The 27276-nt window shown below is 54.7% G+C and overlaps 2 protein-coding genes and 1 pseudogene across 11 annotated transcripts; 1 reads left to right on the top strand and 2 right to left on the bottom strand.

Moving 5' to 3' along the window:
• Positions 1 to 4365, bottom strand: LOC147825536 (F-box only protein 28 pseudogene; annotated as a pseudogene).
• Dlk2 (delta like non-canonical Notch ligand 2) lies at positions 4356 to 9078 on the top strand. Of its 10 annotated transcripts, none has more exons than XM_087184592.1 (7): positions 4356 to 4793; positions 5487 to 5613; positions 5854 to 5917; positions 6177 to 6335; positions 6849 to 6979; positions 7305 to 7449; positions 8169 to 9078. In XM_087184592.1, exons 1-7 carry the CDS (start codon positions 4452 to 4454, stop codon positions 8902 to 8904), a joined length of 1704 nt encoding a protein of 567 aa, XP_087040718.1. In that variant the 5' UTR covers positions 4356 to 4451; the 3' UTR covers positions 8905 to 9078. The 10 variants fall into 10 exon arrangements, with proteins under 10 accessions (XP_087040718.1, XP_087040726.1, XP_087040719.1 ...); XM_087184600.1 differs by lacking the exon at positions 8169 to 9078 and adding an exon at positions 7560 to 8162; XM_087184596.1 differs by having other exon boundaries at positions 4685 to 4861.
• Positions 9017 to 26896, bottom strand: Abcc10 (ATP binding cassette subfamily C member 10). The gene is made up of 22 exons (XM_004846496.4): positions 26660 to 26896; positions 26313 to 26484; positions 22977 to 24201; positions 22633 to 22860; positions 21659 to 21815; positions 21312 to 21421; positions 19479 to 19558; positions 18742 to 18913; positions 16990 to 17088; positions 16595 to 16784; positions 15878 to 15955; positions 15565 to 15759; positions 15049 to 15202; positions 14728 to 14917; positions 12953 to 13296; positions 12342 to 12511; positions 11721 to 11881; positions 11216 to 11466; positions 10206 to 10351; positions 10035 to 10132; positions 9781 to 9893; positions 9017 to 9496 (listed from the first exon to the last, which is right to left on the bottom strand). The coding sequence occupies exons 2-22, from the start codon at positions 26471 to 26473 to the stop codon at positions 9295 to 9297; spliced, it is 4524 nt and encodes a 1507-aa protein (XP_004846553.1). The 5' UTR covers positions 26474 to 26484; positions 26660 to 26896; the 3' UTR covers positions 9017 to 9294.
• Positions 26897 to 27276: the final 380 nt, after the last annotated feature.

Here is a 27276-nt window from a genome sequence, read left to right as displayed (position 1 = left end):
TTTTAAAACAAGATAGTGTCCATTTAAAAAGTAGTGGGTTGTTGTTTTGGGGTTTTTTTTTTGTCATTCAAGTGAACAGAACATTTTCTATATGAAACAACTTCTAGTCAAGACTAGTTTGCTTAAGATCCCAGGTAATGTGCATGTATAGTATGCAGAAACAAATAAACTTACACATTATCTGCACAGAAAAAAGTCAACTTCCCAAAACATGATATAACAGGTCTGGTTAGTACAAATGCATTGCGAAGTAAAGAGATTCTGGTGTCTATTTCAACAAGGAGAAGCAGGCAGAGAATGTCCCAACCTCAAGAGTTCATGTTGAAGTCGCATTCTGAAAGCCTAGAAGCCTAAAGGACACAGTGTTGTTCCCAGGACCCTGACAGGCAAAACTGCTTAAACTCCCAGCCACCCCTTGTTCTGGAGCAAGGCCCACACTCCAATTTACTTTCGATTTCATAGCCGCTTCGCTTTTCTAAGTGAGTCTATGGCTTCTGAGGCCTTTCTCTGTTTCGAAAAAGACTCCTCACTCTGCGTAGTAGCCCGGGAGGAGCCTACGACCGCGCTCTCCATGACTTCCGGCGGTTTGCGCTGCAGCTCCGCCCATCGCCCATTCTGTTCTCCTCTGATCTGAATTGGCTCTAGTAGTTTCTGGTCTTGGTCTTGAAGCTGTTTCTGACATTCCTGCACTTTGGCGCGAAACTCAGAAATTTCCCGCCCAACAGTCACGCCAGCACCGTTGGTCTTAACCTGCTGCTGAAGTTTAGTAAACTCTCGTCTCGAAGGGTTTTGCTTGGAGAAGAGCTGCACTGTCATTCGGGCTGCAGCCAGACCTGGGACCTGGAGGAGAACCCATGAGTCTTCCAGACACGTCAGATCCTGCCAGTTTCCTCTTCGGAATTGGGACGATCTTCTCATCAAAGTACTCCATGGCCATGAAGGAAATATCCCTTAACTCTCGGAGGACTTTATGAGCCCGCTGTGGGCCTCTGGTAGAACTGACATATCTCAACACCCGGTAAATCTCATCCATCACCTAAAACAATGAGTTCTCTCTCATTAGCACCTTAATTAAGAAAAGAGCTAAGCAGAAGAGTGATGGCTGGTTCTGCAGTTCCTGTGGAGACTACTGGCCATGGGTGACAGTACCCCGGTTTAGCTCGCCTCATTTCACTTCTTTCCCTGGGCGCTGCCCGATGATAGAAGTCAACCAGGAAGCTACTGCAGGAGACAATGGTGGTATGGACCTTAGAGGTCGGACTGTGAAAGATGGTCAAATTCTGGATGATTTTGGAGGCAGACCCAGTAGGATTTGCAGGATGTGGGCTGTAAGAGAGAGAGAGAAGAGTCTAACATGGTTCCAGGATTCATAGAATGAGACAAGGACTAGGACTTCAGCATTGGATGTCGTGGAGATGAGAGCACAGGTGACCTCTGCTTTGCAAGCACAGTTCCGGAGTGGCAGGGTGAGAGTGGGCTCAAGTGACAATTAAGCCAGGCACAGTGGCCCATGCCTGTAATCTCAGCATTCTGGGAGGCTGAGGCAGGAGGATTGGGAATGTGAGGGCAGCCTGAGCTCAAAGCCAGCCTGGAGCATAGCAAGATTCTCAGAAAACAGAAAGGCCGGGGGCTGGGGGGTGGGGTGAAGGGAGGGGGCTGGGAGGGGAGGGGTGAGAAGAGGAGAGGACGGAGAAGAGAAGGTGATGACAGCAAAGATAGACAAATACTTTTGGGTTTTAAATTTTATTGATTGATTTTTTTTTTTTTTTTTTTTTTTGGTACTGGGGATCAAACTCGAGACCTTGCGCTTGTGAGGCAGGTGGTGGCACCACTGAGCTAAATCCCCAGCCCTATTGTTTGATTTTTTTGTTTGTTTGTTTGGTACGGGATCGAACTCTGGTCCTTGCGCTTGCGCAGCAGGGGGCGAAACCACTGAGCTAAATCCCTGGCTATTCATTGATTTTTGAGACAGAGTCTCACCATGTAGTTCAGGCTGGTCTTGAACTCACTATGTAGTCCAGGCTGGCCTCAAATTTGCAGTGATCCTCCTGCCTCAGCTTCCCCAGTGCTGGAATTACAGGCATGCGCCACCACGCCCAGGTGATAGACAAATACTTTTGAAGAGTTTTTAGCAAAGGAAGCAGAAAAATGTAGCTGGAAGAGAATCAGGGTTAGGGAGATGCTATTTACTTAAGACACAGAAAGGCTGAGAACAGGATCCCATAGAGATGACACAAATGGATGATGCAACACAGTTGGGAAGAATGTCAGAGCCCTGGTGTCCCGGTGAGCAGATATGGGACCTGGTGCCCAGGTGCAGGGGCCCTGGGGTGAGGACAAACAGGTTGTAGTGACCATGACAGTGTGAGGCCCGAGGGTCTAGGTGTTGAGAGACCTTGGTGTTTGCCCCTTGCCCTCTTAGAACACTTCCAATATCTTGTGCAGAATCCAGGCTGGGTGATGAGAAGCCCCTCGAAGGAGAACCAAGCACCTCTGCCGAGATCACCTGTTTGTGAAAGCCAGTCATCAGGCCACCCCAGCCCAGATCAATGACTGGCAGAACAGATTCCACCTCTTATGGGAGGAGGATAAAATCATTGTGATGGGTCATACAGGGCAGGAGGAAATATAGAAGCCACTGTTGCAAAGAATCTATCATTGTTATTAGCATAATTATCTGAGCTGTATTGACTCATCAAGAATCACCAAAAATAATCCCCAGTGTTTATTCGCGCTCACTCGCCCATACAGGCACAAAGAATTACCAAGAATTTGACAGAAGTGGGAGTAAAAAGGGTGACAATAAGCCAGGTGCTAAAATCTTCAAAGCACAAGGGGGAAGTAAGTGATACTATCTAACACCATCAACTTCAAAAGCCTCAAATATCTTTATAGTTTCATCAGTGAATTTTAATACATTTCATCAATGAAAACGAATTATTCGCTTTTCACATCTTCTTTGACTCAGTCACATGTCAGTTCAGACTGTAACAGGAAGGAGCTTAAAACATGGAAACGTCTACATGCCTGGAAATCTGTGACAAAACAATCTGGGAGATGTATTTACACTGCTTAAAATCACATCTAGGGGCCTGGTAGAGCACTTAGGACAATCAATGCCTACTGTTTGAATGGATTTATAATAAGAAAGATACAAATCTATGTGGCTGGTAATCAGAGTAAAGTTAAGTATATTGCAGTATGCCTATTTACTAGTATATCATGCAATCATTGAAAAGTATTTTTCATTTCTTAGGATTGAACCTAGGGCCTTCCATATGGTAGGCAAACGTTTGACCACTGAGCCACAGCCCCCACCCTAAAAAGCTATGCTTTTGAAGTCTATCAACATATGATGTGGAGTAAAAAAAGTAGGGCACATCATGGTAGGCATAGAGTAATTATCCCTATGTACAAATATCTGGATGGGGAAAGGAGTCAAAACAGTTAACAGTGGTTTTATCAAGTTAGTGGCATTGTGGGTGATCATTTTTCTTTTTACTTTATTATTTTTAAAAAGTTATACATTTCCATTGTGGGAAAAGTAAAAATGCTGAAAAAAAATTAAAAATCCAACTCTCTAATCTGAGCACTTAGAAGGCTGAGGCAGGAGGATCACTGCGAGTTCAAGGCTAGCCTGTACTACACAGTGAGTTCAAGGATTGTCTGAACTACATAATGAGACCCCATCTCAAAAAAAAACACACACACACACACAAATTTTTTTCACTATCCAGAGAAAACCACTGCCACTATTGAAGTACATTCTACTCCTCTCACCTCCACTTAACATGTCCTTGGCTTTTTAGGCATTTTTAGACATCAAAAAAGTGGCTTTTAACAGTCACATGTATTGCCATATCATAATCTATTTTTCCTACTGTATTTTCTGACATAGTAGGTTTGCAATGTTTCTCTGAAAAAAAAATTTAGAACAAAATTAATAATAGAGCTGTATCATTAATCAAACTCAGAAAGCACTTCAGGGAAGAGGGGACCAGGATGGAGAGCTGGGGTGCTGGGAGGTGTCCTGTCCAGGGGAGGCTCTGTGGCTATGGGGGTTCTGTGTGACTGCTCTGCCTGACTAGGGACTCCTCTTTCCAAGGCTTTGAAGACGTGACATTTCGATACGGAGGACTGACTACAGACAGCAGCAGCTTTAGGCCTGAAAGGGGAGTCCTCCTCCCCATCAAGCCCCCTCAATCCCGGTTGGGGCGCTGGATGATTAACCTGAGGCCAAGAACAGATGTCATGGGGTTCAGAAGTGGGAACTGGAGGGCCGGGGATTTAGCTCACTGGCACCGCGCCTGCCTCACAAGCGCAAGGTCCTGAGTTCGATCCTCGGTACCAAAAAAAAAAAGGAGTGGGAATTTGGGTAGGGGGACACTGACAGAGTCAGGCGCATTTCCAGTTCAGGGAGGCGTCTCGGAGGGGTCATCGGAAGGAATTGGATGGGGAAATTGAGACTTGATAGAGGAATAGCGCGAGGCTATTTAGCCAGGCGCGGGCCAGTCCTTCAGGGCTGTAGAACCTGGAGGCGAGGAGAGAAAGGAGCGGAGGGCAGGGAGGAGAGGCGGCGACCAAGGCGGCTGATGGAGGTCTCGGAGCGGGGGAGGCGTGGGCTGGGAGCCGGAGAAGGGCGGGGAGCGGCGCGCGTGCACGGATTTATACCAGAGCTTGATGGGCAGCAGGCCGGGGAGCGCAGAGGTGGGGCGTGCGGTGAGGGGCGCGAGCCGGCGATGGGAGTAACTGGGGCGCGCGACCCTGGCCGGCGCTTGACAGCTTCCGCCCCTGTAGGCTCCAGTGATTTCCTGCTTGCGTGAGGAAAACTGGGATCGGGGAGGTTAGGCGGCAGCGGAGGGTGAGGGTGCAGGGGGCGCGGGGCGCGGGGCGCGGGCGGGGAGGGGCGGGGCCGAGCGCGTGAGAGGAGCCGACGCCACCGCCGCCGCTCGGGGTCTCCGGAGCCCCAGATTCTCGGCGCTCGGCTGGGTGGCAGCGGCCTCGGCACCCGGCCCGGTCGCCAGCTAGGGGCGGCCTCGTGCCCCGCCTGGCCCCGGAGCCCGTCGGACCCCGCCTCGTGCCGCTGCCTGCCGGAGGTGAGAACACGGCCGGGGGCGCGCGGGCACCCGGGCTTCGGGCTCCGGGGCTCCGGGCCTGCGCCGCTCAGGCGCGCGCGACACAGGAAGGGGACGTGGGCGCCAGTCCCGCGTGGAGGGCGGAGGGTGGGGACTGCGCGCTACCAGGAGACCCTAAGCCGCCCCCTCTGGCCTCCGCGGGGACCCGAGCTCAAGGCCGCCTCCTCGCGCTGTGCCGGTCCCCGCGACCCCTCTGTCCCCCGCGACCGCTGCCCGGCGTTGGACCTGCCCATCCTCCGCCGTCCGACTTCTCTCCTTTCCGGCCTGGCGCCCACACTCGCTCGCCCGTCACTCGAGCCCACGCATCGCGCTCCTCGCGTCCCGCTGCCTCCAGCCCGTGTCGTCCCACAGGTGTCCGCGCCCTCCGTGCCACCGTCCGTGCCACCGGGGCCGGCGCCGATCATGCCCCGCGGCTGCCGCTGTCTGCGTCTCGTGTGCCTGCTGTGCATCCTGGGGGCGCCTGGTCAGCCGGCCGGAGGTGAGAGCGCCTCGCTGGGCTCCGGTCCTGCCTGCCGCGCCCGCGAGCACGTTGACCTCTGCCGGCCAGGGCCAGCACTGCAGCTGCTCTGACCAGGGGCAAGGCGAGACCTGGGAGTCCCTTTGGGAGTGGGACGGTCTGTGCGGCCCGGTTTCTGAGCCCTGAATCCTCTCCTGAGTCCCGAGTCCCAGAGAGCGGACTCTGGCTCAGGTTCACCGCTTCCATATTCATGTCTTACAGCTGATGACTGCAGCGCCCACTGCGACCTGGCCCACGGCTGCTGCATGCCTGACGGCTCTTGCAGGTATCCAGACCCTCTGCTCCCCAAGCCCAGCCCTCCACACCCACATCCAGGTCACCCCTAGGACCCAGTGTGGAGGAATTTAGGACCCTACTGTGTGCCCTGGCGTTCCTCAGTGGTTCGAAAAACAGACAGGCTGCCCCCTTGCTCCCCCACCGGGCCCTTCCCCTTTGCCACACTTGTCTGCTTCCTCTACCTCCCACGACTACATCCTCCCAAGTCTGGTCCAGGGATTCTGAATGTTGCTCCTCCAAATACCCAGAGGGACCTGGAGATTGGAACCAGGAGACAAGGGGACGATGAAGGCGAGACAGAGGTGCCACCTGGGGAGGAAAGGCTGCAGGCAGGTGACTGGGAGCAGTTCTCTCAGAAAGAGGCTCTTGATGAATCGACCAACTGACTCAGAAGGGTGGCTGGGCAGGTAATGCAGCAGAAGGAAAGTGTGTAGTTTAAGAAACAGGGAGCTGGCTGAGTTGGCACAGGCCTGTAATCCCAGCACTCTGGGAGGCTGAGGCAAGAGGATTGCAGATTTGAGCCCAGCCTGGGCAACTTAGCGATTGAGCAGGTCAGATGTTTGCTATGGAATGCAGTCGGAAGGTAGTCTTGGAGACCTTTCAAGGTCACTCTGTAAATGTTTGTGTCAGGAATGGTACTCAAGGCATCACAGACACTGTCTTTATTTCTTCCTTGCACAACCTGTGGGGAGTAACCTCAATTTCCAGGTGAAAAAACTGAGGTTCAGAAAGGTTGGACAAGGTACAGAAGCAGAGCTTGAGTGCTGGTACCTGCTGGTCCAATTCTGTGTGTGTCCTATGCACACAGCCCCACATCCACCTGGAACAGGCCTGTCTTCCTGTAGCGTCTTGGTTTCTAGAAACTCTACTCTGACCCCCCCACCCCCGCCAGCCCTGACCCTGTGTCTTCTTCCCATCAGGTGTGACCCAGGCTGGGAGGGGCTGCACTGTGAGCGCTGTGTGAGGATGCCTGGCTGCCAGCATGGTACCTGCCACCAGCCCTGGCAGTGCATCTGCCACAGTGGCTGGGCAGGCAAATTCTGTGACAAAGGTAAGGGGCAGGAGGTGAGCTGTTGGCTGGGAGGCTGTTTTAGGGGACCGTCCTTCAGCACTGATTGAGCACTGATTGTCCTGCTCATATCCTCAAAAATAGGGTCTTTTATCTTTTTCAATTTCCTGTTTGTTGTCTGAATTGGTCCTCAGCCTAACCCTGTAAGGTTGGGATGGCAGCTGCTAGAAACTGTACTCATTTTACAGATCAGAGATCCCCTCCAGCCTGGAAGAGGGGTGTCACAGAAGCTGCTGGGACCAGAGCCTTAAGTCATCCGGAGCCAGACATGGCAGCCACCCCAGAGCCTTCTTTGTCTCCCCTGCAGATGAGCACATCTGTACCTCAAAGTCCCCCTGTCGGAACGGAGGCCAATGCGTGTATGATGGGGGCGGCGAGTACCACTGCGTGTGTCCACCCAGCTTCCATGGGCGGGACTGTGAGCGCAAGGCAGGCCCCTGCGAGTGGGCGGGGTGAGTGCTGGGCCCAGGGTGAGGTCCAACTGGAGGCTGGGCATAGATGAGGAGAGGCAGGAGGACTGAGGGTCAGACAGGAGGTGCTTTCTGAACCATTTCTCCAACAGCACTAGGTTGGAACAGGAGGCAGAACAGATCACGTGTCTGCTGTCAGGGATGCCTGCAGCCCTTAAAGATGTGCCACGCAGCAGCCTTACACATCAACTGTGGAGATGACAAAATGGCCCACAGGGCTGGACTTACCCTGGTTTCTGCTTCAGGCCTGAGTGCTTGTGAGGCTAATAGCACGCTTATCCCGAGTCCTGCCTTTGGGCCAGACCCTCTGCTCACTACCTGACATTGGCTTCCCTAATTTAACCCTATTTGGGAAGCTGGCACTATTTTTATGAGGTGTTTGAGACATCATGCCTGTAATGGGAGGCTGAGGCAGGAGGATCATGAGTTCAAGCCCTGCCTGGGAAGCTTAGTGACTTAGGAAGACCCTGTCTTAAAGTAAAAAATACAAAAGGGCTGGGGATAGAGTCCAGTGTGAAGCCCGTGTTCAATCTCCAGTACTGTAAAAAGTAGTAAATACAAATGAAATAAAATGAGATGTTAGAGACAAGGGGCCCTAGGTGACACAGGTAGAAAGGGGGGCCAGTGCCCAAGATGCTGACCTGGGCCACCCTATGGGCATCTGAAGTCAGTATCTATGTCCCTTCCCACTGTCATCATAGCTCCCCGTGCCGGAATGGCGGCCAGTGCCTGGATGACCAGGGCTTTGCCCCCAACTTCACATGCCGCTGCCTGGCGGGCTTCATGGGTGCTCACTGCGAGCTGAATGTAGATGACTGCCTGATGCGGCCTTGTGCCAATGGTGCCACCTGTGTGGATGGCATAAACCGCTTCTCCTGCCTCTGCCCTGAGGGCTTTGCTGGACGCTTCTGCACCATTAACCTGGACGACTGTGCCAGCCGCCCCTGCCAGAGAGGCGCCCGCTGCCGGGACCGTGTTCATGACTTTGACTGCCTCTGCCCCAGTGGCTATGGCGGCAAGACTTGTGAGCTTGTCCTACCCATCCCAGACCCTGCCACCATGGCGGGCACCCCCATAGGGACCACCTCAGCAGTGGTGGCCCTTGCCACAGGGTCAGTGCCCCATAGCTCGGGTGCAGGCCTGCTGCGCATCTCGGTGAAGGAGGTGGTACGGAGGCAAGAGGCTGGGCTGGGGGGATCAAGCCTGGTGACCCTGGTTGTGTTCGGGGCGCTCACTGCCGCCCTGGTCCTGGCCACTGTGTTGCTGACCCTGAGGGCCTGGCGCCGGGGCATCTGCCCCCCTGGACCCTGCTGTTACCCAGCGCCCCACTACACCCCTGCCCGGCAGGACCAGGAATGTCAGGTGAGCATGCTGCCGGCAGGGCTGCCCCTGTCACCAGACCTGGGCCCGGAGCCTGGCAAGACCACGGCGCTGTGATGGTGGTGAGGGCTCCCAGCCCCCATCCTCACCTGCTCTGCACTTCAGACTACAGCTGTCCTTCCTCACCCCTCGGCACAGATGTGTGAATCCAGGGGGCTTTAGCCTCACACCAGAAATATTATTTTTTTAATATACAGAATGTTTTATCAAATAAAACTATAGAAATGAAAATGGGCTCCTGTGGCAGAAAAATCACCCACCTAGAGTCCAAGATGAGGGGCGCGGGGACAGAGGCCTGGTCCGGGAGAGCCCTTGGCCCTTGACCCCTCCAAGAAGTGCTTCTCTGGAAGGCACCAGGGCCCCTGTCCCCTCTGGGCAGTGAGGAGAGGTAGAGCCTTGAAGGGGGATGTAAACAAATAGCCAGCACCTCTGCACCAGCCCTGCTGCTCAGAGCGAGGGGAGAGTTCTGGGGGCCACGACCTGGGGCTCAGGGTCCCCAGGAGGGGCGGCAGCTTCCTCCAGGCCACTCTGCAACAGCTGCCGGAACACTGAGTGTCCTTGGTCACACAGGGCGGTGGGGGAGTCCAGCCCCACAACCCTCCCTGCATGGAGCACCAACACGCGGTCCGAGTTCAGGATTGTGTTGAGCCTGCATAGGAGACAGTAGTCAGTTTAGGGGCTGGGGGACGGTGCCCTGCAGGAGAAAGCTGACCTGCTGTCCCCCTTGGCCCCTCCAGACTTATACAGGTTTGTCCCCACAGGCTTTGGTCCCTGGCAGGAGGGACTGCAGGGTCCCCTCAGACAATGTACCATGGGGCAGTGCCTAGAGAAAGGAGCTGAGATCTGGGCCCCTGACCCTGGGGTCCCTAAAAGGATTGGAGGGAGGTTCTGGGTCTCCTCAAGAGTTTTCAACCACTCTGAACACCAGTGCACCTATGGGCAATGGTGAGCACTGTCTTGTTGGCAAAGCGTTGGCAGATGGTTTGCTGTAGCAGCTGGTCTGTCTTGTGGTCCACACTCGCTGTGGCTTCATCGATACAGAGGATCTGGAACATGGTGGGGTATGAGGAACCCCGGCCGTCGAGAGCTCCTCATCTCCAGCTCTTCCCTGAGATGCTCCCATCCCAGCTCCCCAGACACGTCCCTGGCTCCCTCCCAGTTCCCTCCATTGTCTCCTCTCGCCTCACCTTGGCATTTGTAAGGAGAGCCCTGGCCAGGCACAGCAGCTGCCTCTGTCCCAGGGACAAGCTCCGGCCCCCTTCACCCAGCTCACTGTCCAGGCCACCTGGAGGGCAAAGCACCTTCACTGCAGGCCTCCCCCACTCCTCCCTGCTCTCCGCATTGGGGACAGCACTCACCCATGAAGATGACCACCTCGCTCAGGTGGCACTGCTCCAGGACCTGCCACAGGGCCCCGTCCTCGTGAAGGCCCTGGGGGTCCAGGTTTTCCCGAATGGTCCCACTGAACAGGAAGGGCTCCTGGGGGATGATAGCTAGCTGGGATCTGGGGACAAGAACACAGGAGCTGGTTGGAGATGTGGCCACTTCTTGCAGCATAGGTTGTGATGGGGCTAGCACTTCCAGGAGAGGCCAGGATGGGGCCTGAGTATAAGTCCACTGCTTTCCACCACATCCCCACCCGGTGCCCAGTTAGCCAGCCAGGCACCTTGACCTCAGGTAAGGCTCTGGGCAGTGGCACAGACACCAAAGGCCTGGAGCCCATCCTCAGGAGCCTGCATCTCACTGAGGAACCAAGACAGAAGGAGTGAACAAGCCACACAGTGTAACACTGACTTCGGGGAGAGCACTGGAGGGGACAACCAGAGTGGATCAGTGGGAAGGGGTCCAGTCCTGAGGACCTATAAGGTCAAGATACAAGGTGAAGCCACCACCACTTAGACGAGGGAGGGCCAGGTAACATTAAGTCCCAGGGCTTAGGACCCAGCCTCCTGCCCCTTCCGTGCCAGGAAGCTGATGAGATGATACTGGGGAACCTGGGGACAGGGGACCTAGAGCCCTAGATGAGGCCACTTGTGACCAGGGGCAACTGGCTCAGGTCTCAAGCTGTCCCAGGCACTACCAGCTGAGCCCAAGGACCAAGGGACAATGGCATCTGGGGGTATAGCCTCTTGGAGCTCTGATTTAGAAAGGCACACAAAGAAGACAAAGCTGGAAATGTGGCCTGGATCACGGTGAGCAAGACCTGGGCCACCGCTGTAACTCTGACCCAAATTCTCACTGCCTCCTGCCTGTCTCATCCTCCACCTTTGCACCCATCAACCCTGGCTGTCCCATTTACAGGCACCTTCTGGACCATGACCCTCTGTAAGTGCCAGGATTCCTGGCTGCCCCGACCCCGTCCCCAGACCTGAGTTCGGCCAGCTCCAGCTGGCTGGTGTCCGTGTCGTCCAACAGCACCCGCCCCGCACTGGGCTCCACCAGCCGGAACAGCACCAGAAACAGGGACGACTTTCCAGAGCCCGTGCGGCCCACAATGCCCAGTTTCTCTCCAGGCTGTACACGGAAGGTCACCCCATTCAGGGCAGGGGGCAGTCCTGGTCGGTACACTAGCACCACATCCTGGAACTCCACGCTCCCCCGGGTCAGCCAGCTGTTGGCCTGTGGGCAGGAGATAGAGGGAGACAGTGAGGTGAGGAGGAGGCACAGTGCAGAGGGGTGGAAGGAGGGAGAATAACAGGAAACAGATGGGTAAGAGGAGAAAAGGGATGGGGTGGCTACAAGGACGCAGTGGGGAACATTGGTGACCACATGAGCAAGCTAAAGGGGGCAGAGAAAGATGGTGAGGAGTAGAGGAGCAAGGAGAGACCCCAGCCAGAGTTCCAGGCTCTGGCCCCGGGCAGGGGGTGGTGCACCTGCAGAGGGCAGCCCCGGGGCTCCTGGGCCAGGTCACAGGAGTACTCCTCCAGCCGCTCCACGCTCACCAGCATGACTTCCGTCTGCGTGAAGCTGCTCACCAGGCCCGAGAGCAGCCCCGTGAGGGACAGGGCATAGGACAGCGCAAGCCCCACCAGCCCTGGGGAGATGAGCACAGTGATAGGGGAGCTGGACACTGTGGAGGTGGGCAGGGCAGGGGAACCCTGGCTGCAGACCAGGTGCTTACAGGAAGTGGGCAGAGAGGCAGGTAGATGACGGCCGAAGGCCAGGCCCCTGGGAGGCTGGAGGGAGGGAGGGAGGGAGGAAGCCATGAGGGGTGACAGTGGGAGGTGGGGGGGCAGGTTGGGGGGCTGGGCCGTGGGAGCAGGGAAGGGGTGAAGATTGGAACATCAGAAGACTCGTTCTTCCCAGATTCACCACCCAGGGGCAATTGCTCCTGGAGACTCAGTTTCTTCAAACGGGGGTGATGGTGATAAGGCAGGGGCATCCACGAAGGGAACCCTGGCTGAGGTGGAAAGGTTGGGGGATGGTACAGGAGAGCTCTAGGGCAGGGACTGGAATGAGGGGCCTGGGTTCAGGGCGAGGGGTTTGGGTGGCACCTGGGTTAGCAAGGCCCTGCTCGTGCTGTACCAGGGCAATGCCCGCAATGGCACTGACCACTGCTGCCCCCATGAGCTGCAGCCGGATGTCCAGCCACTGCATTGTGGCATAGGAAGCAAACTGGCACCTCTGGTTCAGCTCCAATAGTCGCTGGTTCTCTTCCTCGAACCTGGGAAGGCAGAGGGAAGCAGGGCTATCCACTGCTGTATCAATCCACCCCAACACCTTTCTCACAGCCCACCTCCTTTCTGAGAGCTGATCCACACACCCATGGGCCTCAACTCAGGAATGCAGAGATGCCTGTGTATGCTTTTGTTTTTTTGAGACAGGGTCTCATTATATACCCCGAGGTAGCTCTGAATTTGCAATCTTCCTGCCTCAGCCTCCTGAGTGCTGGGATCACAGGTATGTATCATCATGCCCTGGTGCTCTTTTGAAGCGAGGGGCCTGGTCTGCCTCACATTCTCTTTCGTTTTTACCCTTCCTCTAGGACTCTCACCCCACCTCTTCCCCTGGAAGCCTGGACTCCCCTTGCCTGTCACGTCCCTCTTCCTAGGGGTCTTCCAATCTCAGCCATGAGCTCTGGTTGGGACAAAGTGACTCTACGCACCTGTAGGTGGCCCCAGCCGCCCGGAGCACAGGGAGACCACCCAAGGTGTCAGCTAGGTGGGTGTAGAGTGGGGACAGCGTGAGGCTGCCCAGGCGCCGCAGCTCCCGTGAGGAGGCCCGGTAGTGGCGCTGCACACGGTAGTACAAGACGCTGAGTGGTGGCAGCAACAGCAGCAGCCAGGGCAGGCCGAAGCCCAGCATGACCAGGAGGCCCAGCAGGCCCACTGCGTTGGCCAGGAGGATATTGAGGAGGAAGGGCAGGCTGTCATCCACACATGCCACATCAGAGGAGAAGCGGTTCACCACCCGGCCTGTTGGCGTGGAGTCGAAGAAAGACACAGGCGCCTGCAGAGGGGTGGTGGGCAAGGCAGACTCTGGAGAAAAGGGGTTGGCAAGGTGCTCTGGGGAGGGGCGGGGTGCACCATGGCCTGAAGTTGGAAACAGAAAAGCAGTAAAACATGTCTACGGCTTGGGGGCAGAGGAGGCGCTGCTGGAGCTTGGAGGAAGACTATCCCAGGCAGGAAAGGTCCTCTCCGACTCCTGACCATCCTTCCCCCTCTGGATGAGACGAGTCCTCTACCCTCCAAGGGCAGGGAGCTAAGATCTCTCCAGAAGATGGGGATTTCCAGCTGGTGAGTGGCAGTTAGTCAGAAGTCAGGAGGAATCCTGATTGGCCATGGCTAGACAGCATGGTGAGAATTATTGGCCAAAGCCAAAGTTATGGTTAAAGGCTCAGGCTCTGGAGTCAGATTGCAACTCCAATTTCAGCTCTGCCACTGGGAGATGTGAGACCCCAGGCTAGGGACAGTCACCTCTCAAAGGCCTCTGTTCCACTTCATCTGAAAAGCGGGGACAAATGGAACCACACCTCAAAGGGGGTGCTGGTAGAATTAAAAAGCACATCTGCCTGGAACATAGTGCATGCTCAATAATCGCTAGCTAATGAAGATATGGTCTCAAGGACAGCCCTTGGCTTTTCCTGGCCTTTCCCACCTTCCCTGTCCCCAGCCTCTGCCTTTACATTGGGAACTGTCTTATCTTAGGCAGGGGACGGGTCAAACAATTTTCAGTGCCTCAGTTTCCTTAGCAGTAAAACAAGGTAACAGTGCCTACCTCACGGGGTTATTGTAAGGCCCTAACAAGGGGCAAGAAAGGGCTTTTTAGTGACAACAACGCTCATAATGACTGCTAAGTGAGCTCCTAATGTGTGCCATGTTGTATCCTACAAACTTTCCATGTGCTAATTAATGTAATGCTTGTAACAAGGATATGGGATCAGAAAACCGGATATACGCTTAGCAACATGGACGGATTTTTAGAAACAACGCCACATAAAAACTGTAAGAAACAGAATGTGAGCCCTAACATAGTATCATTTACATAAATTAGAAACACAGGCACACAAAACTCAGGCATGTCGCAAAAATACATATTGAGCACACTTGGGATGGTTATTTGTTAAGAAAGGAGAGGAAGTGGAAATAGGGTATGGAGATAAGGGCCCTGCCTGATCTATAAGGTCAACCTTTTGCATCTGAGATCCAAAGGTGACAGAACCCTGAGGAATGCTCTCTTTGCCTGATTTTATAAATGGGAAAACCATCGGTGGAAATCACTGGATTCAAGCCCAGGCAGCTACTTGTTCTGTGGGCTTCGAAGGTGTCACATGCCAGACCCATCAGTGAGGGGCCATTTGATCCACAGGGAAGGGATGTGCTGTGGGGACACAGGGCCAGGGCCAGGGCCAGGGCCAGGGCTGCCCCCCCACCCCTTCACCTGAAGGACTCGTTGCAGCAGGCGGCAGTGCAGGGTGGCGGCTGCTCGGAGGGTGCCTGCCGCAAAAAGCACTGCTCGGAGAAGTGTGCAGAGTGAATTGATGCCAGCGATGGTCGCATACACGGTGAGGTAGAAACGGACATCAGAGGAGCCATTGGGGGTGGCTTTGGGCAGTGGGAACACTGGGGCGCTGGATGGGGAGGGGGATATGTGTAACCAAAAGTACGGCACTTGGGGTCCCTTCCCCTGTCCTCAGCCCCCCCACTCCCTCCCTGGAGGCCACCCTGAGACCACTGGGCCTGTGCCCAGGCTGCCACTCACCAGAGGCTTCCAGGGGAGAAGAGGAGCAGTTGCGGGGAGAAGAGCCCCGAGGGGCTCTGGGTGGCAGGAGCTGACACCTCCCCAGAGCCATTCCCTCCTGCCCTCAGCTGGGAGATCCAGTAGGACAGCCACCAGTCTGCGCCATTGCGTGTGGCTGGATTTGACAGAGGGAGGACGTCACGAGAAACGCGTGTGCCCTTGACTCCATTCCCACCCTCCTGCAGCCTGGATTCCCCTCCCTGACACCATCCTGTACGTGCCTTTGTCATAGGCCCAAAGCCCTCTACCCAGGGGACAGCATGGGCACCAAGAGAAAGGGGTGGGTCTAGGAGTCAGGTGGAAGGTGGCCATGGGGTGTGCTGCTCGGGCCACGGGACTCTCTCAGAATTGGGGGCATGGCTTTTGTCCCAACTGTGCCCCATGCTCGGTGAGTCTCTGGAGTCATTGTTCATCAGTACAAGGTGACGGTGATGGACACCTGGGCAATGTGGCCTTGGGGGACCAAGGGACTCCCACCTTGCATGAGGAGCAGAGAGAAGAGGGTGGCAAGGGCCAGCGCACAGCCCACGGCCCTCCAGTATGTTTGGTACACCTGCAAGGCCACAGCGCCCTCCTTCTTGCTCTCGTCCTGCAGCAGGCGGCCACAGGTGCTCTGCTCTGCCTCCAGGCCCTCCTTCATGTCCTCCAGGCTCTGTATCAATGGGGCCCTGGCTGTGTGGAAGTCATGGACAAATTAGGGTTTCAGAGGAGCAGGCAAACTTTAAAACAAAACAATCTCTCCAGTGGGGCGGTGGAAGGCAAGCCCCTTCCTCCCACCTCTGGGCCACACCTGAGCCAGGCTCTTGTCCATCCTTAGCCTGGGTTTTGGGGACAGCTTGTACCAATGGCAGAATCTGAGAGGGAGGCCCTGGAAGACAGAAGTCGGGGGAAGGGGCCACTTGGGTCTATACCATGCCTTCCCAAAGTGTGTGGTCCCACCTCCCTGTCCCTCTGCCCTCCTACTACACCCACCCTAGCAGCATCCTGCCCTAGATGCCCCCAACTGAGCAGGACCTGTCACGTTCATCCTTCTAGAGTGTGACCAGCAGAAGGGCCAAGAAGGACAGTCACAGCTGTGGTTACACCCTGGCCAGTCACCTCTTATTTCCGTAGAGCTTTTTAAATACCTAATGCTCAATTCCTGACATTCCAGTTGAACCTCATTTCTTCCTTTTCTCCAGTGAAACTGGAGGTGGCCATGTCCTCTGAACCATAGCCCTTTGGAGACTTTTGTTTTGGTTCTCTTTAAAAGAGGCTATTCTAACCCGACCATGTGCTCTTCTTGAGTCCAGAGGGATGGACGTGATGGGTCCTGCTCAGCAGGAGGACATCAGACTGTTTTGAGGTCCTGGGCCTCTAAGTTCCCAAGAGGACCTGTCATAAAGCCCCAAGTCCCACTTCTAAGCCAGCTCTCTGAAGGCAGAAGGGGAGGGGCCACAGGTTCTGCACCTGACAACCCACTGTCCCTCTGTCTTCCCCCACCTAACCTGGCTCCCCCACACCTTACCAGCCTGGACGAGGCGCCCGGCCTCCAGGAGGAGCACCAGGTCAGCCTTCTCCAGATACTCGGTGTGGTGGGTGCACAGCAACCGTGTGGTGTGGCTCAGCACTCCCAGGATGCACCTGTGCAGCAGGTGGTTGGCCACGTCTGCATCCACAGCAGCCAGAGGGTCGTCGAGGAGGTAGAGCGCCTTCTCCTGGGAGAGGGGAAGCAGGCAGGCAGCCCCTAGTCTCAGGCAGTCAAGAAGGGACAGTGAGAACACTCTACAGTATCAGGGAAGGAAGTGAGACCTGCAGACATCTCTCCAATCAGGCGAGGCTGGGACCCAGGGCCTCCACCTGGCCAAGCTCACAAGGCTTCAGACTGCCTCTTCCTCCCTGCCTCTGCCACCTTTAACTTACCTGGTACACAGCTCGAGCAAGGGCAATCCGGGCCCGCTGTCCTCCGCTGAGGGTCACACCCTTCTCCCCCACCTCGGTCTGGTCTCCAGCAGGCAGGACCTGGTGGAACAGCACCCCAGGGGGTCAGCAAGCTCCCAGAAACCTCCCTTCCCTTCATAGGAAAGAGATGATGAAGGTTAAGGGAGCCTGAGACAGGGTTTAAATTGGGCCAGTGGGGTCTGTGTCAGAGGAGCTAAGCCATGATGCCAACTGCAAACACTTACAGATCACTTACTATACGCTGGGTACTTCACAGGGATTATCTTGTTTGAATCCCACAAGGACCTTATAAAGATGGCTTTATTTCCTTTCACAGATGAGACAAAGCTCAGGCAGATGACCTACCTTGACCACAGCTGGTAAGGGTCAGGAAATAAACCTTTTTTTTTTTTTTGGTGGTGGTGGCGATACTGGGGATCAAACCCAGGGGTACTCTACCACTGAGCTACATTCCATGCCTTTGTACTTTTTTTACAATTTTTTTTTTGGTACTGGGGATCGAACTCGGGTCCTTGCGCTTGCGCAGCAGGCGGCGATTTTTTTTACAATTTTGAGACAAGAGTCTTGCTAAGTTGTTCAGGCTGGGCTCAAACTTGCCATACTCCTGCCTCAGCCTCCCAGAGTACAGTATTATAGGCATATGCCATCATGCCTGGTCCAAACTCAGATTCTTTTTTTTTTTTTTGGTACTGGGGATCGAACTCGGGTCCTTGCGCTTGCACAGCAGGTGGCACAACCACTGAGCTAAATCCCCAGCCCCCAGAGATGATTTTTTTTTTTTGGTACTGGGGATTGAACTCAGGTCCTTCTGCTTGTGAGGCAGGAAGCAGAACCATTGAGCTAAATCCCCGGCCTCAAACCCAGATTCTTAACCAACCTGTCACACTTACTTCCCTGCCTTTTTAACAGGTAAGGGTGACAAAGGGCCAGTATGACCTGAAAGCTTTCCCAGGCTTGCAGAGAAGAAATGCATCCTGAGCTTTTCTGTGGCTTTAGGAGTGTCTAAGCTAAGGGTCCCCACACCCAGAGGAAGCAGCCATGATCCACTAGATAGGGAGACTCCCAAGGGCAAAGCTGTTACTCAACCCTTTTCCTAGTGCTTATAATAGCACCCAGGACCCAGGGGACTTCTGGGGGTAGGGGGAGAAGTGCTTGATGTAGAAACAAATGCTAAATGGGCACAGGCTGCCCAGAGTCAAAGTGAAAGGTCCTCCTTCCCAGGGAAGTTCCATACATCTGGGTGGGATATTGGTGACAGTCCTGGAGGGGACACTGGGGCTTGGTGGGAAAGTCCTGGCAAAGTCTATAATCTCTTTTTCCTGATCAATTTAGTACCAAGGATTGTGGGTAGACAAGAACCCGAAGGGCTTGGGGGTTTCTAAAGGAGACCTAGACTCTTCCAAACCTTCTCAGTATGTAGGGGGCTCCTGAGTCAGAACCCAGAGACAGACCTGCATGGAGCTACATCTTACAGGGGGCCTCGCCAGGCCCCAGCATCTCAGGGCTCTCCAGGCCGCTGCACGGAATCCAGCCACCATCTTTCCTGTGAGATCTCCAGGGACAGGGAAGCCAGGGGCTGGACACTCTGGGAGAAAGAGTCTGATGGCTGGTGCTAGACCAATGATGCCCCAGGAGACGCAGACTCTTCCTGGTCTGGGGTATCAGGGACACACAGGGAGGAAGGAGCCAAGAGCTTCAAGGCCAGGCACTCACGCTCAGGTCCTCATTGAGGGCGCAGGCTTCCAGCACCTCCCTGTACAAGTGGGCATCAAACGTCTTCCCAAAGAGGATGTTGTCCCGGATGGTGGCGAACTGGATCCAGGGCTCCTGGGTGGCCAGGCCGAAGCCCTTGGACAGCCCCCATACTGCCACCCGTCCACGCAACCTGCAGAGTCAGGGGAACAGTGTGGGGACCAGCTCCTTGCCAAGTCCTCCATGCCCAGCCCCTGCCTCCGGGAAGCCTCCTCAGCCTGCTGCCTTCTACTCAGGACCCTCTTTGTGTCACATGACTCTCCAGGTTGATAGCCTCGGAAGCTGAGGTTCATTCTGGACTGGGAGGGGATGAAACTGCTCTTTGCTGCAGCCAAGCAGCTGGATGTCTATGTTCTGGGGCTCTGGGAAGATGTGGCAGCACCCTGCTGTCCCCCCTGAACACAGGTCTCCCTCAAACCCACACTACTCCCCAGGACCCTCCCCTGCACAGCCCCACATTCTGAAAGAAGAGCTCCACACCTTTTCTTCCCCCTCTACGACAGCTCTTCTGATGCTGGTCTGAGGCTGCTGACTCACTGTTTTGATTGCTTCCCCCTGCCCAGCTGGAAACTCTCCTAAGAAAGGGGCTGTGTCATGATCTTCTTGGCCCCCTCAAAGGTGTCTGGCACACAGCTGGTGCTCAGTAAATGGTCATTAAAGTGAAGAGCTGTGGACAGGGTGCACAGAAGGTTCATTACCTATGCAGCTCCCCTGTGATCGCAGCCAGCAGCGAGCTCTTCCCGCAGCCCACCTTGCCCACGATGCCCACCAGTGCTCCCTGTGGGGAAGCCACAAGGTCAGAGCCCGCCATTTGTAGGGGAAGGACAGAGGGGGCAGTGGTCTCCCTGGGCTGCCAGCCCTCCCCCTGGGGCTTCACTCTGGGTACCAGATGGTCGGAGAGAAGGAATCTCTACCCAACAGGCCACTGTGCCCCAGTGGTCAGCCCCGTGCTAGACCCAGAGAAGCCAGGTGTTAAGAGTTACATTCTCTGCTCAGGGTTGCTATCAGTTTCACTGGCTCCATGAAGAGCCTCTGAGGGGCGCAGCTTGTCAGAGAGAATGAGAGAAAGCTGCCTAACAACCTCCAAGTTGCACTTGAAGGCGGGCACCCCAGAATAGGAGAGGGGAGGCAAGGATTTGGGGCCTGCTTGCAGGGCTAAGTCAACCCATGGCTACATTTCCAATAACCCTGGGCAAAAAACAGCACTTTGCATAGATGCCTACTCCTGTGATTCACAGTTTAAAACTTTCTGTTCTTGAGAACTGAGAGTGATGGCAAAGCCTGTAATCTCAGCACTCAGGAGGCTGAGGCAGGAGGGCCACTGTGAGTTCGAGGCTAGTGTGTACTACATAGTGAGTTCAAGACCAGCCTGAACTACATAGCAAGACCCTGTCTTTTTTTTTTGGTACCAGGGATCGAACTCAGGACCTTGCGCTTGTGAGGCAGATGTGGTGCCACTGAGCTAAATCCCTGGCAGCAAGACCTTGTCTTAAAACAAAACAAAATGAAAAAAGAAAGAAAAGGAAAAATTCTTCTATAGAAACAGACTGAAGTCTGAGGCTCTGTCTGTGATGCACCCCCCATCCTGCCAGCCAGGGGGTGACCCACTGCAAATGCATCTGTGACCCTCCCTGGGAATGCAGGCTCAGGTCCCAGAGGCAACTTCTGCTCTTGCTGCCTGCAGGCCCTAAGCAGGCAGGCTCGCTGTAGTCCCATCTCCTACGCAGTGGTGCCCGGGTCCCCAGGGAGAAGCAGCAGGCAAACAGAGAGAACATCGGATGGAGGGCAGAGATCTGCAAGTTGAGGCCTGGTCTGGGTCTGTTACTAAGATCTGGCTGTATTGTTGCCCCGGATTCTGCAGTTCATCTCTGTATCCCTATTACAAATTCTTGTTTGTTCAAGGCAACTCCAGTGGGTTTCTATGACTTTTTTTTTTTTTTTAAAGCCTCAACACCTTAGTAAAATTCTTTTGAAAAATTCCAGCCTTGTCTTGCCTGAACTAAGAAAAAACACAAAACCTACAGTCCAGGCCAGAAACGTGAGCCAAATGTGGTGGAGGAGATTCAACCACCGAGTTGAGCTGTGGGGCAAAGGGTTAGACTGAGGTCAGGAGAGAGTGAAAACACAGGCCTGGGGTGAGCAGGAGTCACCTTCCTGCCAGGAATGTTACTGTTGTAAGCTCCTCTTTGACTGTTGATGTAGCATGAGTCATAAGGCATGATTACTGCTTTCTACTCCATTTGTAAAATCTTTCTTGGAAGGGGCTGCTGGGCCTCACCCCCAGGTCCCCAGGCCTGGGTCTGCTTGGGGACTCTGCATCACTCTGCAAGAGCTGTGCACGGAGGAAGGAGACTCAGGAGGTTCCTCTCTTCTCAGCCTGGAACCTGCTGGCCCAACACTTCCACTCCCTCCCACAGCCATTGGAGCAGCAGGGCCATTCAGCCCTGATGGGTTCAGCTCTGTGCATCTGTCCCTGAGTCCCCATCACCCTTGTTCTCCAGGGACCCTTTCGGGGTGTGTGCCCAATGAACCTTTTTCACTTCAAGGTGACTGATGAAGGTCTCTTGGCTGGTTCCAGTGGGGTCCCAGGAGAACACGGCTTCGTGCAGCTCCAGTACTGTAGATGGCTCCGAGGGGGGCTCTGGACAGGGAAGAAGCCATTCACCCAGGGCTCTGCTCAGTTGGGAAGGGTACACAGGAGCCTGCCACTGACTCACCTGGCCCTTATCCACCCAGCCAGAGCTGCTCAATCTCAGTCTGACTGGCTCTGCTGGGAGCTGCCACCTCAGACTCCTGCTTGCACCATCTATCCAGGGTGCCCAGGTGGCTACAGCTCCTCCTCAACCCATGCCAGGTTCTGCACCATGGCTTCCCGTACCTGGGCTATAGTAGGCTTGAGGGTTGTAGTTTGGAAGGTTGAGGAAACGCTGGATCCGCTCCAAGGACACTTTGGCCTCCAGGAGGCCATTGATGACCCAGGGGAAGTTGTTGAGGGGAAGAATAAGCATGCGCACCAGGGCCAGGGCTGTGAACACCTGAGTGGGTGGAAGGGAGGAGGCATCACTGGGTGCCCAGGGGCTGCCTCAGGCCTGCTCTAGAGTAGCCCTGTGGTCAGGCCTGTGGAGAGAAGACCAGGGCAATAGCAGATGTTGCTGGGCAAGCTGGGGTTAGGAGTGGCAGAGGTGACAATGATGAGTCCTAGAATTCTAGATGTTCCTCCCGGGGTCCAGGTTGGGTTTTTTTGGTGCTGGAGGTCAAACCTCAGACTTTTCACATGCTAGGCACATGATTTATTACTGCGCCTCACCCTAGCTCCCCAGGTTACATGGTGATAAGTGTGCAGGCCTAGCTCATGCTGGGACCTTCAGAGTTTCTAAGTGACAACATCACATGCTCCTGGACAGATGCAGCATTGGATCATGGATCCTCCCACCCAAGGCCATTAGCATGAGGATAAAGGGTATAAGTCTGGGCCTGACTAGAAGATGGAGTAGAAGGAGGTGAAGAGAAAGAAAAGGACCAAGGTCCCAGAAAAGCCAAGCATGGTGGTGCACACATGTAATCCTACCACTCCAGAGACTGCTGTGAGTTTGAGGCCAGCCTGGGCTGCACAGTGAGTTTAAGACCAGCCTAAAGTGCATAGTGAAACCCTGCCTCAAAAAACAAACAAAACAAAAACAAAAATCCCACCATCCCAGCATTTGAGAGACTGTCCCCTTGGCTGGGAAGGACAAGGCAGCCAAGGACCCTCCTTCTTCCTCCCAGGACCAGGGGCTGAGCCACATCTCCACTCTACCTTCCCTCCCTCTCTCCTGTACCTCTCTATGGCCATTCTTACCTCCCAGGCCTCACCTTGGTGGCAGTGAGCTGGTGGCCCATGAGGACATAGGTGATGAAGATGACAATGGAGATGACAACTGGCAGAGCAGCCCACAGGTACACACAGGCTGCATCTAAATATTTGATGACCTTCAGCCGCCCGAGCTCTTGGGCCCGGCAGGCCTCTACCCGGGTTGCCAGCACTTGCTCCCACCCGAAGAATTTGATGACTCGAATGCCACTCAGGAGCTCTGTCATGAGCTGGAGAAAGGGGACAAGAGAGCAGTGTGAAGTGGAGACACCGCTCATGTGTCTTCTCATCTGCCTGGATGTTGGTGGGATCCCCAGAGTGCTGAGGGACCCTGGAAGCCCCTCACCTTAACCCTTGCATCCTTGTGCTGCAGCATCTCCTGGTTGCTGGCCATGATACGGGTGGCAATTACTTTGTTGACAGGAACCAGCAGCAGCGCCAAGACCAGACCACCCACAAAGGCCAAGCCCACCTGCTGGTACAGCAGGTAGAGGGTGATGGCCAGCTGCAAGGGCAGCCCCCAGGCCTCATGGAAGCTGCCAGTGAAGTTAAGCAGCCGTTCAGAGTCAGTGCCCAGAAGGTTGAGCACCTCCCCAGCAGGAGGGCGCCTGGGCCCCAGGTGCAAAGCCTTGTGGTACAGGACGTTGAACACAGTGCCCCGGGCCTGGAGTGTCACCTTCCGTACCTCATAGCCATACTGATTCTGCAGCACAGCGCCAAGCACTGCTCCACCAGCTAGCCCCAGGGCATAGAGCAGGCCCTGGCTCAGTGGCTCCTGTCTGTCCTCCAGAAAGCCCACCAGCAGGGACAGCAGCAGCGGCCCTGAGAACCCCAGCATGGTCCCCACCAGCTTCAGCAGGCCAAGGGCCAGGTAGCACCGCCCAAAGGCCCCATACAGGGTCCTCCACAGCTGGGCCCCCTCCTGCCAGTGTGCCTGGAAGACACGGGCCACATAGGCTGGATGCAGCCTGTAGGGCAGGCGGCAAGTGTCCTGGGGCTGCCGCAGCTCTCCACGAGCCCCACGGGCCAGCAAGGGAGCCAGCCAGGCATAAGAAAAGCGTGACAGCCAACTCTCTCCATCCTCAGCCACCTCAGGTTCTCTGCTCCCAGAAGACATGAAAGGCTCATGAGTCCAGGGTTCCAATGGTGGCCCCCCAGGGGCTGCCCAGCCCAGGCCATAAGCCAAGACTGCTGCCAGCTGCAGAATGAGAAGACACAGACGGGCCAGGGGCCCTGGGTGCAGTGGGGGCAGAAAGGTGTCTTGCTGGCAATGCCACAGCAGAGTCAGCACCAAGGCAGGGGCAGGCAAGAAAGCTGCCAGAGACAAAGCCCAGGGCCCCCGAGAGCGGCCATTAGGAGAATGAGCCAATACCCACAGGGCCAAGCTGTGGCTGCTCCAGGCCACTGCTGCCACACATCCTGCCAGCACCTCCAGCCCTGTGGGACCTGGGCCTGCTCCTGGTGGCAGAAGAACTGGAAGGAGGTCTAGCAGTGGGAAAATGGAGAGCAGCAAGGCAGCTGTAAGTCGGAGGCGCCAGCCAGGACAGCAGAGCAGGACGTAATCTGGACTCCTGGGAATTGGGAGAAGAGAACAGAGGAGGAACATCAAGGCTTACTCAGGGACCAGAGATGGACCTCACCTCCAACTCTTAACTCAGGGAACGACCGGCTTTCCCGCTTCACACTCCATTTACCTTGGAACCCAGGCCCTTCTCACCTAGGAAGCCTTCCCAGACTGACCCAAGCCGCTTTCTAATTAAATATACTGTCTGATTCATTCTTTATCACAGGCATTGACAACTCTGAGTTGTTTATACCTACCATGAAGGGTCTAATTAAAAAAAAAAAAAAAAAAAAAAAAGGACTTTGAGGCTAGCCTGGAAAGATCCAGTCTCAAAACAAAAAGGAGTTGCAGCTCAAGAATAGAGCATTTTGGGCTGGGGATTTAGCTCAGTGGTTTCACCACCTGCTGTGCAAGCGCAAGGACCCAAGTTCGATCCCCGGTACCAAAAAAAAAAAAAGAATAGAGCATTTAAGGGCCAGGGATTTAGCTCAGTAGCACTGCACCTGCCTTGTAAGTGCAAGGTCCTGAGTTTGATTCCTTGTACCAAAAAAAAAAAAAAAAAAAAAAGAATAGACCATTTAACCTGGGCGTGGTAGCACATGCCTGTAATCCCAGCACTCCGTAGGCTGAAGCAGGAGGATTGTCATGAGTTTAAGGCCACCCTGGTGTATGTGGTGAGTTCAAAGCCAGCCTGGACTACACAAGAAGATCTTGTCTCAAGAAACCAAAAAAAGAGCACTTGCCTAGCATGCATGAGGCCCTGGGTCCAATCCCCAGTAGTCCAAAGAGTATGAATTTGTTATGCCCTTTGTTGGCATGTTTGAGTTACTTTAGTCATATATCAAAATACTTTGGGTTTTCTTAAGAATCCACCTGTTAGTTAAATGGAGGGGTTTAGGTTAAAACCAAAGTCAGCTTTCAAGGTGTGGGAACAGAAAAAGAACACTGCACCCTTGCAGATTGTACACTGGGCTGAAGTTACAAATCCTTTTCCTCACTGGTACAGGAGGAGTGAGCAGTTGAGACCCAAAGTCCTTTGCTATCCTTTTCCAACTGCAATTCTTGATCTAATCCTTACCAGCAAAGCACAAAAGCCTGCTAAGTAAAGTGAGACAACCACAATGTCTATTGTTTACATGAGGATTTTTCTTACCTTCCCATTACATTGAGTTCTCAAAGGATTGTGTCAATTTTTTGTTTTTGAGGCTGGTCTCAAACTCCTAAGTTCAAGCAATCCTCCTGCCCCAGCCTAAGCAGTTGAGACTACAGGCACAGCACCTTAGCACCAACCCCAGCTAAGACTGGTCTATTTTTAGCAGCTTCTCCTCTGAGGAAGCAGGTGGTCAATGTCTGTGCGGACTAAGCCTCTCTAGACCTTCGTCTTGTCCCAGGCAAGGAACAAATGAGGATCCCTCCCAGATCAAGCAGGTCTGCTACACCTCCTCTCCAAGGAAAGGGTTCATCATCTCCCTAATTCCTGTTGGGTGGAGACACTTTTCCCTTTATCAACCGGGCACACCCACAGGCAGAGAGCAGGCTGCCCTCCTCCCTTGTGAGACTAACTTTGCCATCTGTAGCTGGGTACAGAATAAAGGTGAGTTTGGCACTGGCAACTTACAGCCCTAAACCCTGTCTCCTCTACCTACTGCCTCCGTATATAAGTTTACATAAGATTTTCTTAGCTCAGGAACACTTAAGTTCGACGGAGGGAAGTGCTGACCAACAAGTCCTGTAACTTCAACCCTAGTCATCCTTATGGGCTAAAACACTGTTCATCTAATTTTGCCTTAAATCCAATTAACAGTTGTGTCTGAGCATCTGAAAATCTACAACAGCAATGATTTTTACCATGAAGTAGGCCTTAAAAATATGCCAGGCATGGCACTCGCAGTATGCTTAGATGCATTATTTCACCTACCCCTCTCAAGAATGCTACAAGACTCGGAGAAGCTAGGTGACTTGCTCAAGCACTGGACACTCTGCTGCTGAGTGGTAGCCCTCAGCTTTTATTTTGCTTCTGCCCGGCTCCAGCCTCGCGGGCAGCTGCGGGTGGAAGGGGTCTGAGAGTATGGAGATGGGGGGCTGCAGGTGGGATCTGCAGAAGCCGTCTCTACCCACCTCGGGGTGCCCCAGTGGCAGGCACTGAGCACAGCGAGGAGCGCGTGGGGCAGGGCGCTGAGCACCAGCTGGGTGAAGCAGTGGCCGGCTGTGTCCCTCTCCCACAACGGGAGCGGCTGCACCGCGCTGGTGCCGCACAGCTGTGCCAGGACCCGCTCCATGGACGCCGCACCTGAGCCGAAAGCTGGAGTGAGCTAGGACGAGGTTGCCCCAGCCGGGCCCTACGCCCGGCCCGCCCCGCCCCCAGCGACGCCCCGCCCCGCCCCAGTCTTCCCCCCTAGGCCCTGCCCCGTCCCACCTCCGCCTCGCTTCCACCCCTAGCCAGACCCCGCCTACTCTCGCCGTACCTCCGAGGGCGGAAAGGAAGTTTCGCTTTTTAGAGCTGGAGGATTTTGGGGATCCGGTCACCACCCTGCTACCCCTTTTTCCTTTTTCTATTTCTCTGTACCCAGGTATGTGGAACCTCAAAACCTGAAGTTGTTTTGCGCCGGATTCCAATATCCAAAGCACTGGAGGAAGCAAAAGGACGTGTTCCCAGGTCAAGGTGCTGGGCCGCGGCTCGGCGGGCGCCCCCTAGGGCCGGGAAGACCTTTCTGGTACTATTTGCCCCGCCCAGGCGCAGGGCTGTGCTCTTGCAAGGCTTTGGATGCCTTTGTACGCAGGCGCAGTGCTGCAAGCGCGCCACCCTGTTTAGGCACGTTTACAGCCTGTTGCCTGCACGAGGACACATCCCTTCCCTAGGGCATGTCCATTTTATACCCTCCCACGTGGAATACTTTCACTAGCTGACCCCAGCATTCCACTCACTAATACATAAAGAACTGGGAGACCAAACATGCTGCACTGAGGAATAATGCCGTTTACACACCATCTTCTTCCTCATTCTTGGGAAGTATTTCTAACCGCTTTGACTCTGTTTCTTTATCTGTACAATGGGGACAAAATAACAATACCAAAGTGCTGA

The sequence above is a fragment of the Heterocephalus glaber genome, unplaced genomic scaffold, assembly GCF_053883595.1.
Source record: "Heterocephalus glaber isolate CG9 unplaced genomic scaffold, H.glaber_assembly_v1.0 deba00001497, whole genome shotgun sequence".
Classification (NCBI taxonomy): Eukaryota; Metazoa; Chordata; class Mammalia; order Rodentia; family Bathyergidae; genus Heterocephalus; species Heterocephalus glaber.
Note: the sequence above shows the minus strand (reverse complement) of the source record. Positions and strands in the feature narration are given on the sequence as shown.

Excerpts from the sequence above, each read along its gene's own strand:
- Dlk2 (XM_087184592.1), top strand. The coding sequence starts at position 4,452 with ATGGGGAAATTGAGACTTGATAGAGGAATAGCGCGAGGCTATTTAGCC. Across the intron at positions 4,794-5,486 it reads GCTTGACAGCTTCCGCCCCT|GTGTCCGCGCCCTCCGTGCC; the intron begins GTAGGCTCCAGT and ends GTCGTCCCACAG. Across the intron at positions 6,336-6,848 it reads TCAGAAGGGTGGCTGGGCAG|GTGTGACCCAGGCTGGGAGG; the intron begins GTAATGCAGCAG and ends TCTTCCCATCAG.
- Abcc10 (XM_004846496.4), bottom strand. The coding sequence starts at position 26,473 with ATGGAGCGGGTCCTGGCACAGCTGTGCGGCACCAGCGCGGTGCAGCCG. Across the intron at positions 19,559-21,311 it reads GTCACCTTGAAGTGAAAAAG|GGAGCACTGGTGGGCATCGT; the intron begins GTTCATTGGGCA and ends GCTTCCCCACAG. Across the intron at positions 15,956-16,594 it reads CGGGCGCCTCGTCCAGGCTG|GGCCTCCCTCTCAGATTCTG; the intron begins GTAAGGTGTGGG and ends TCTGTCTTCCAG.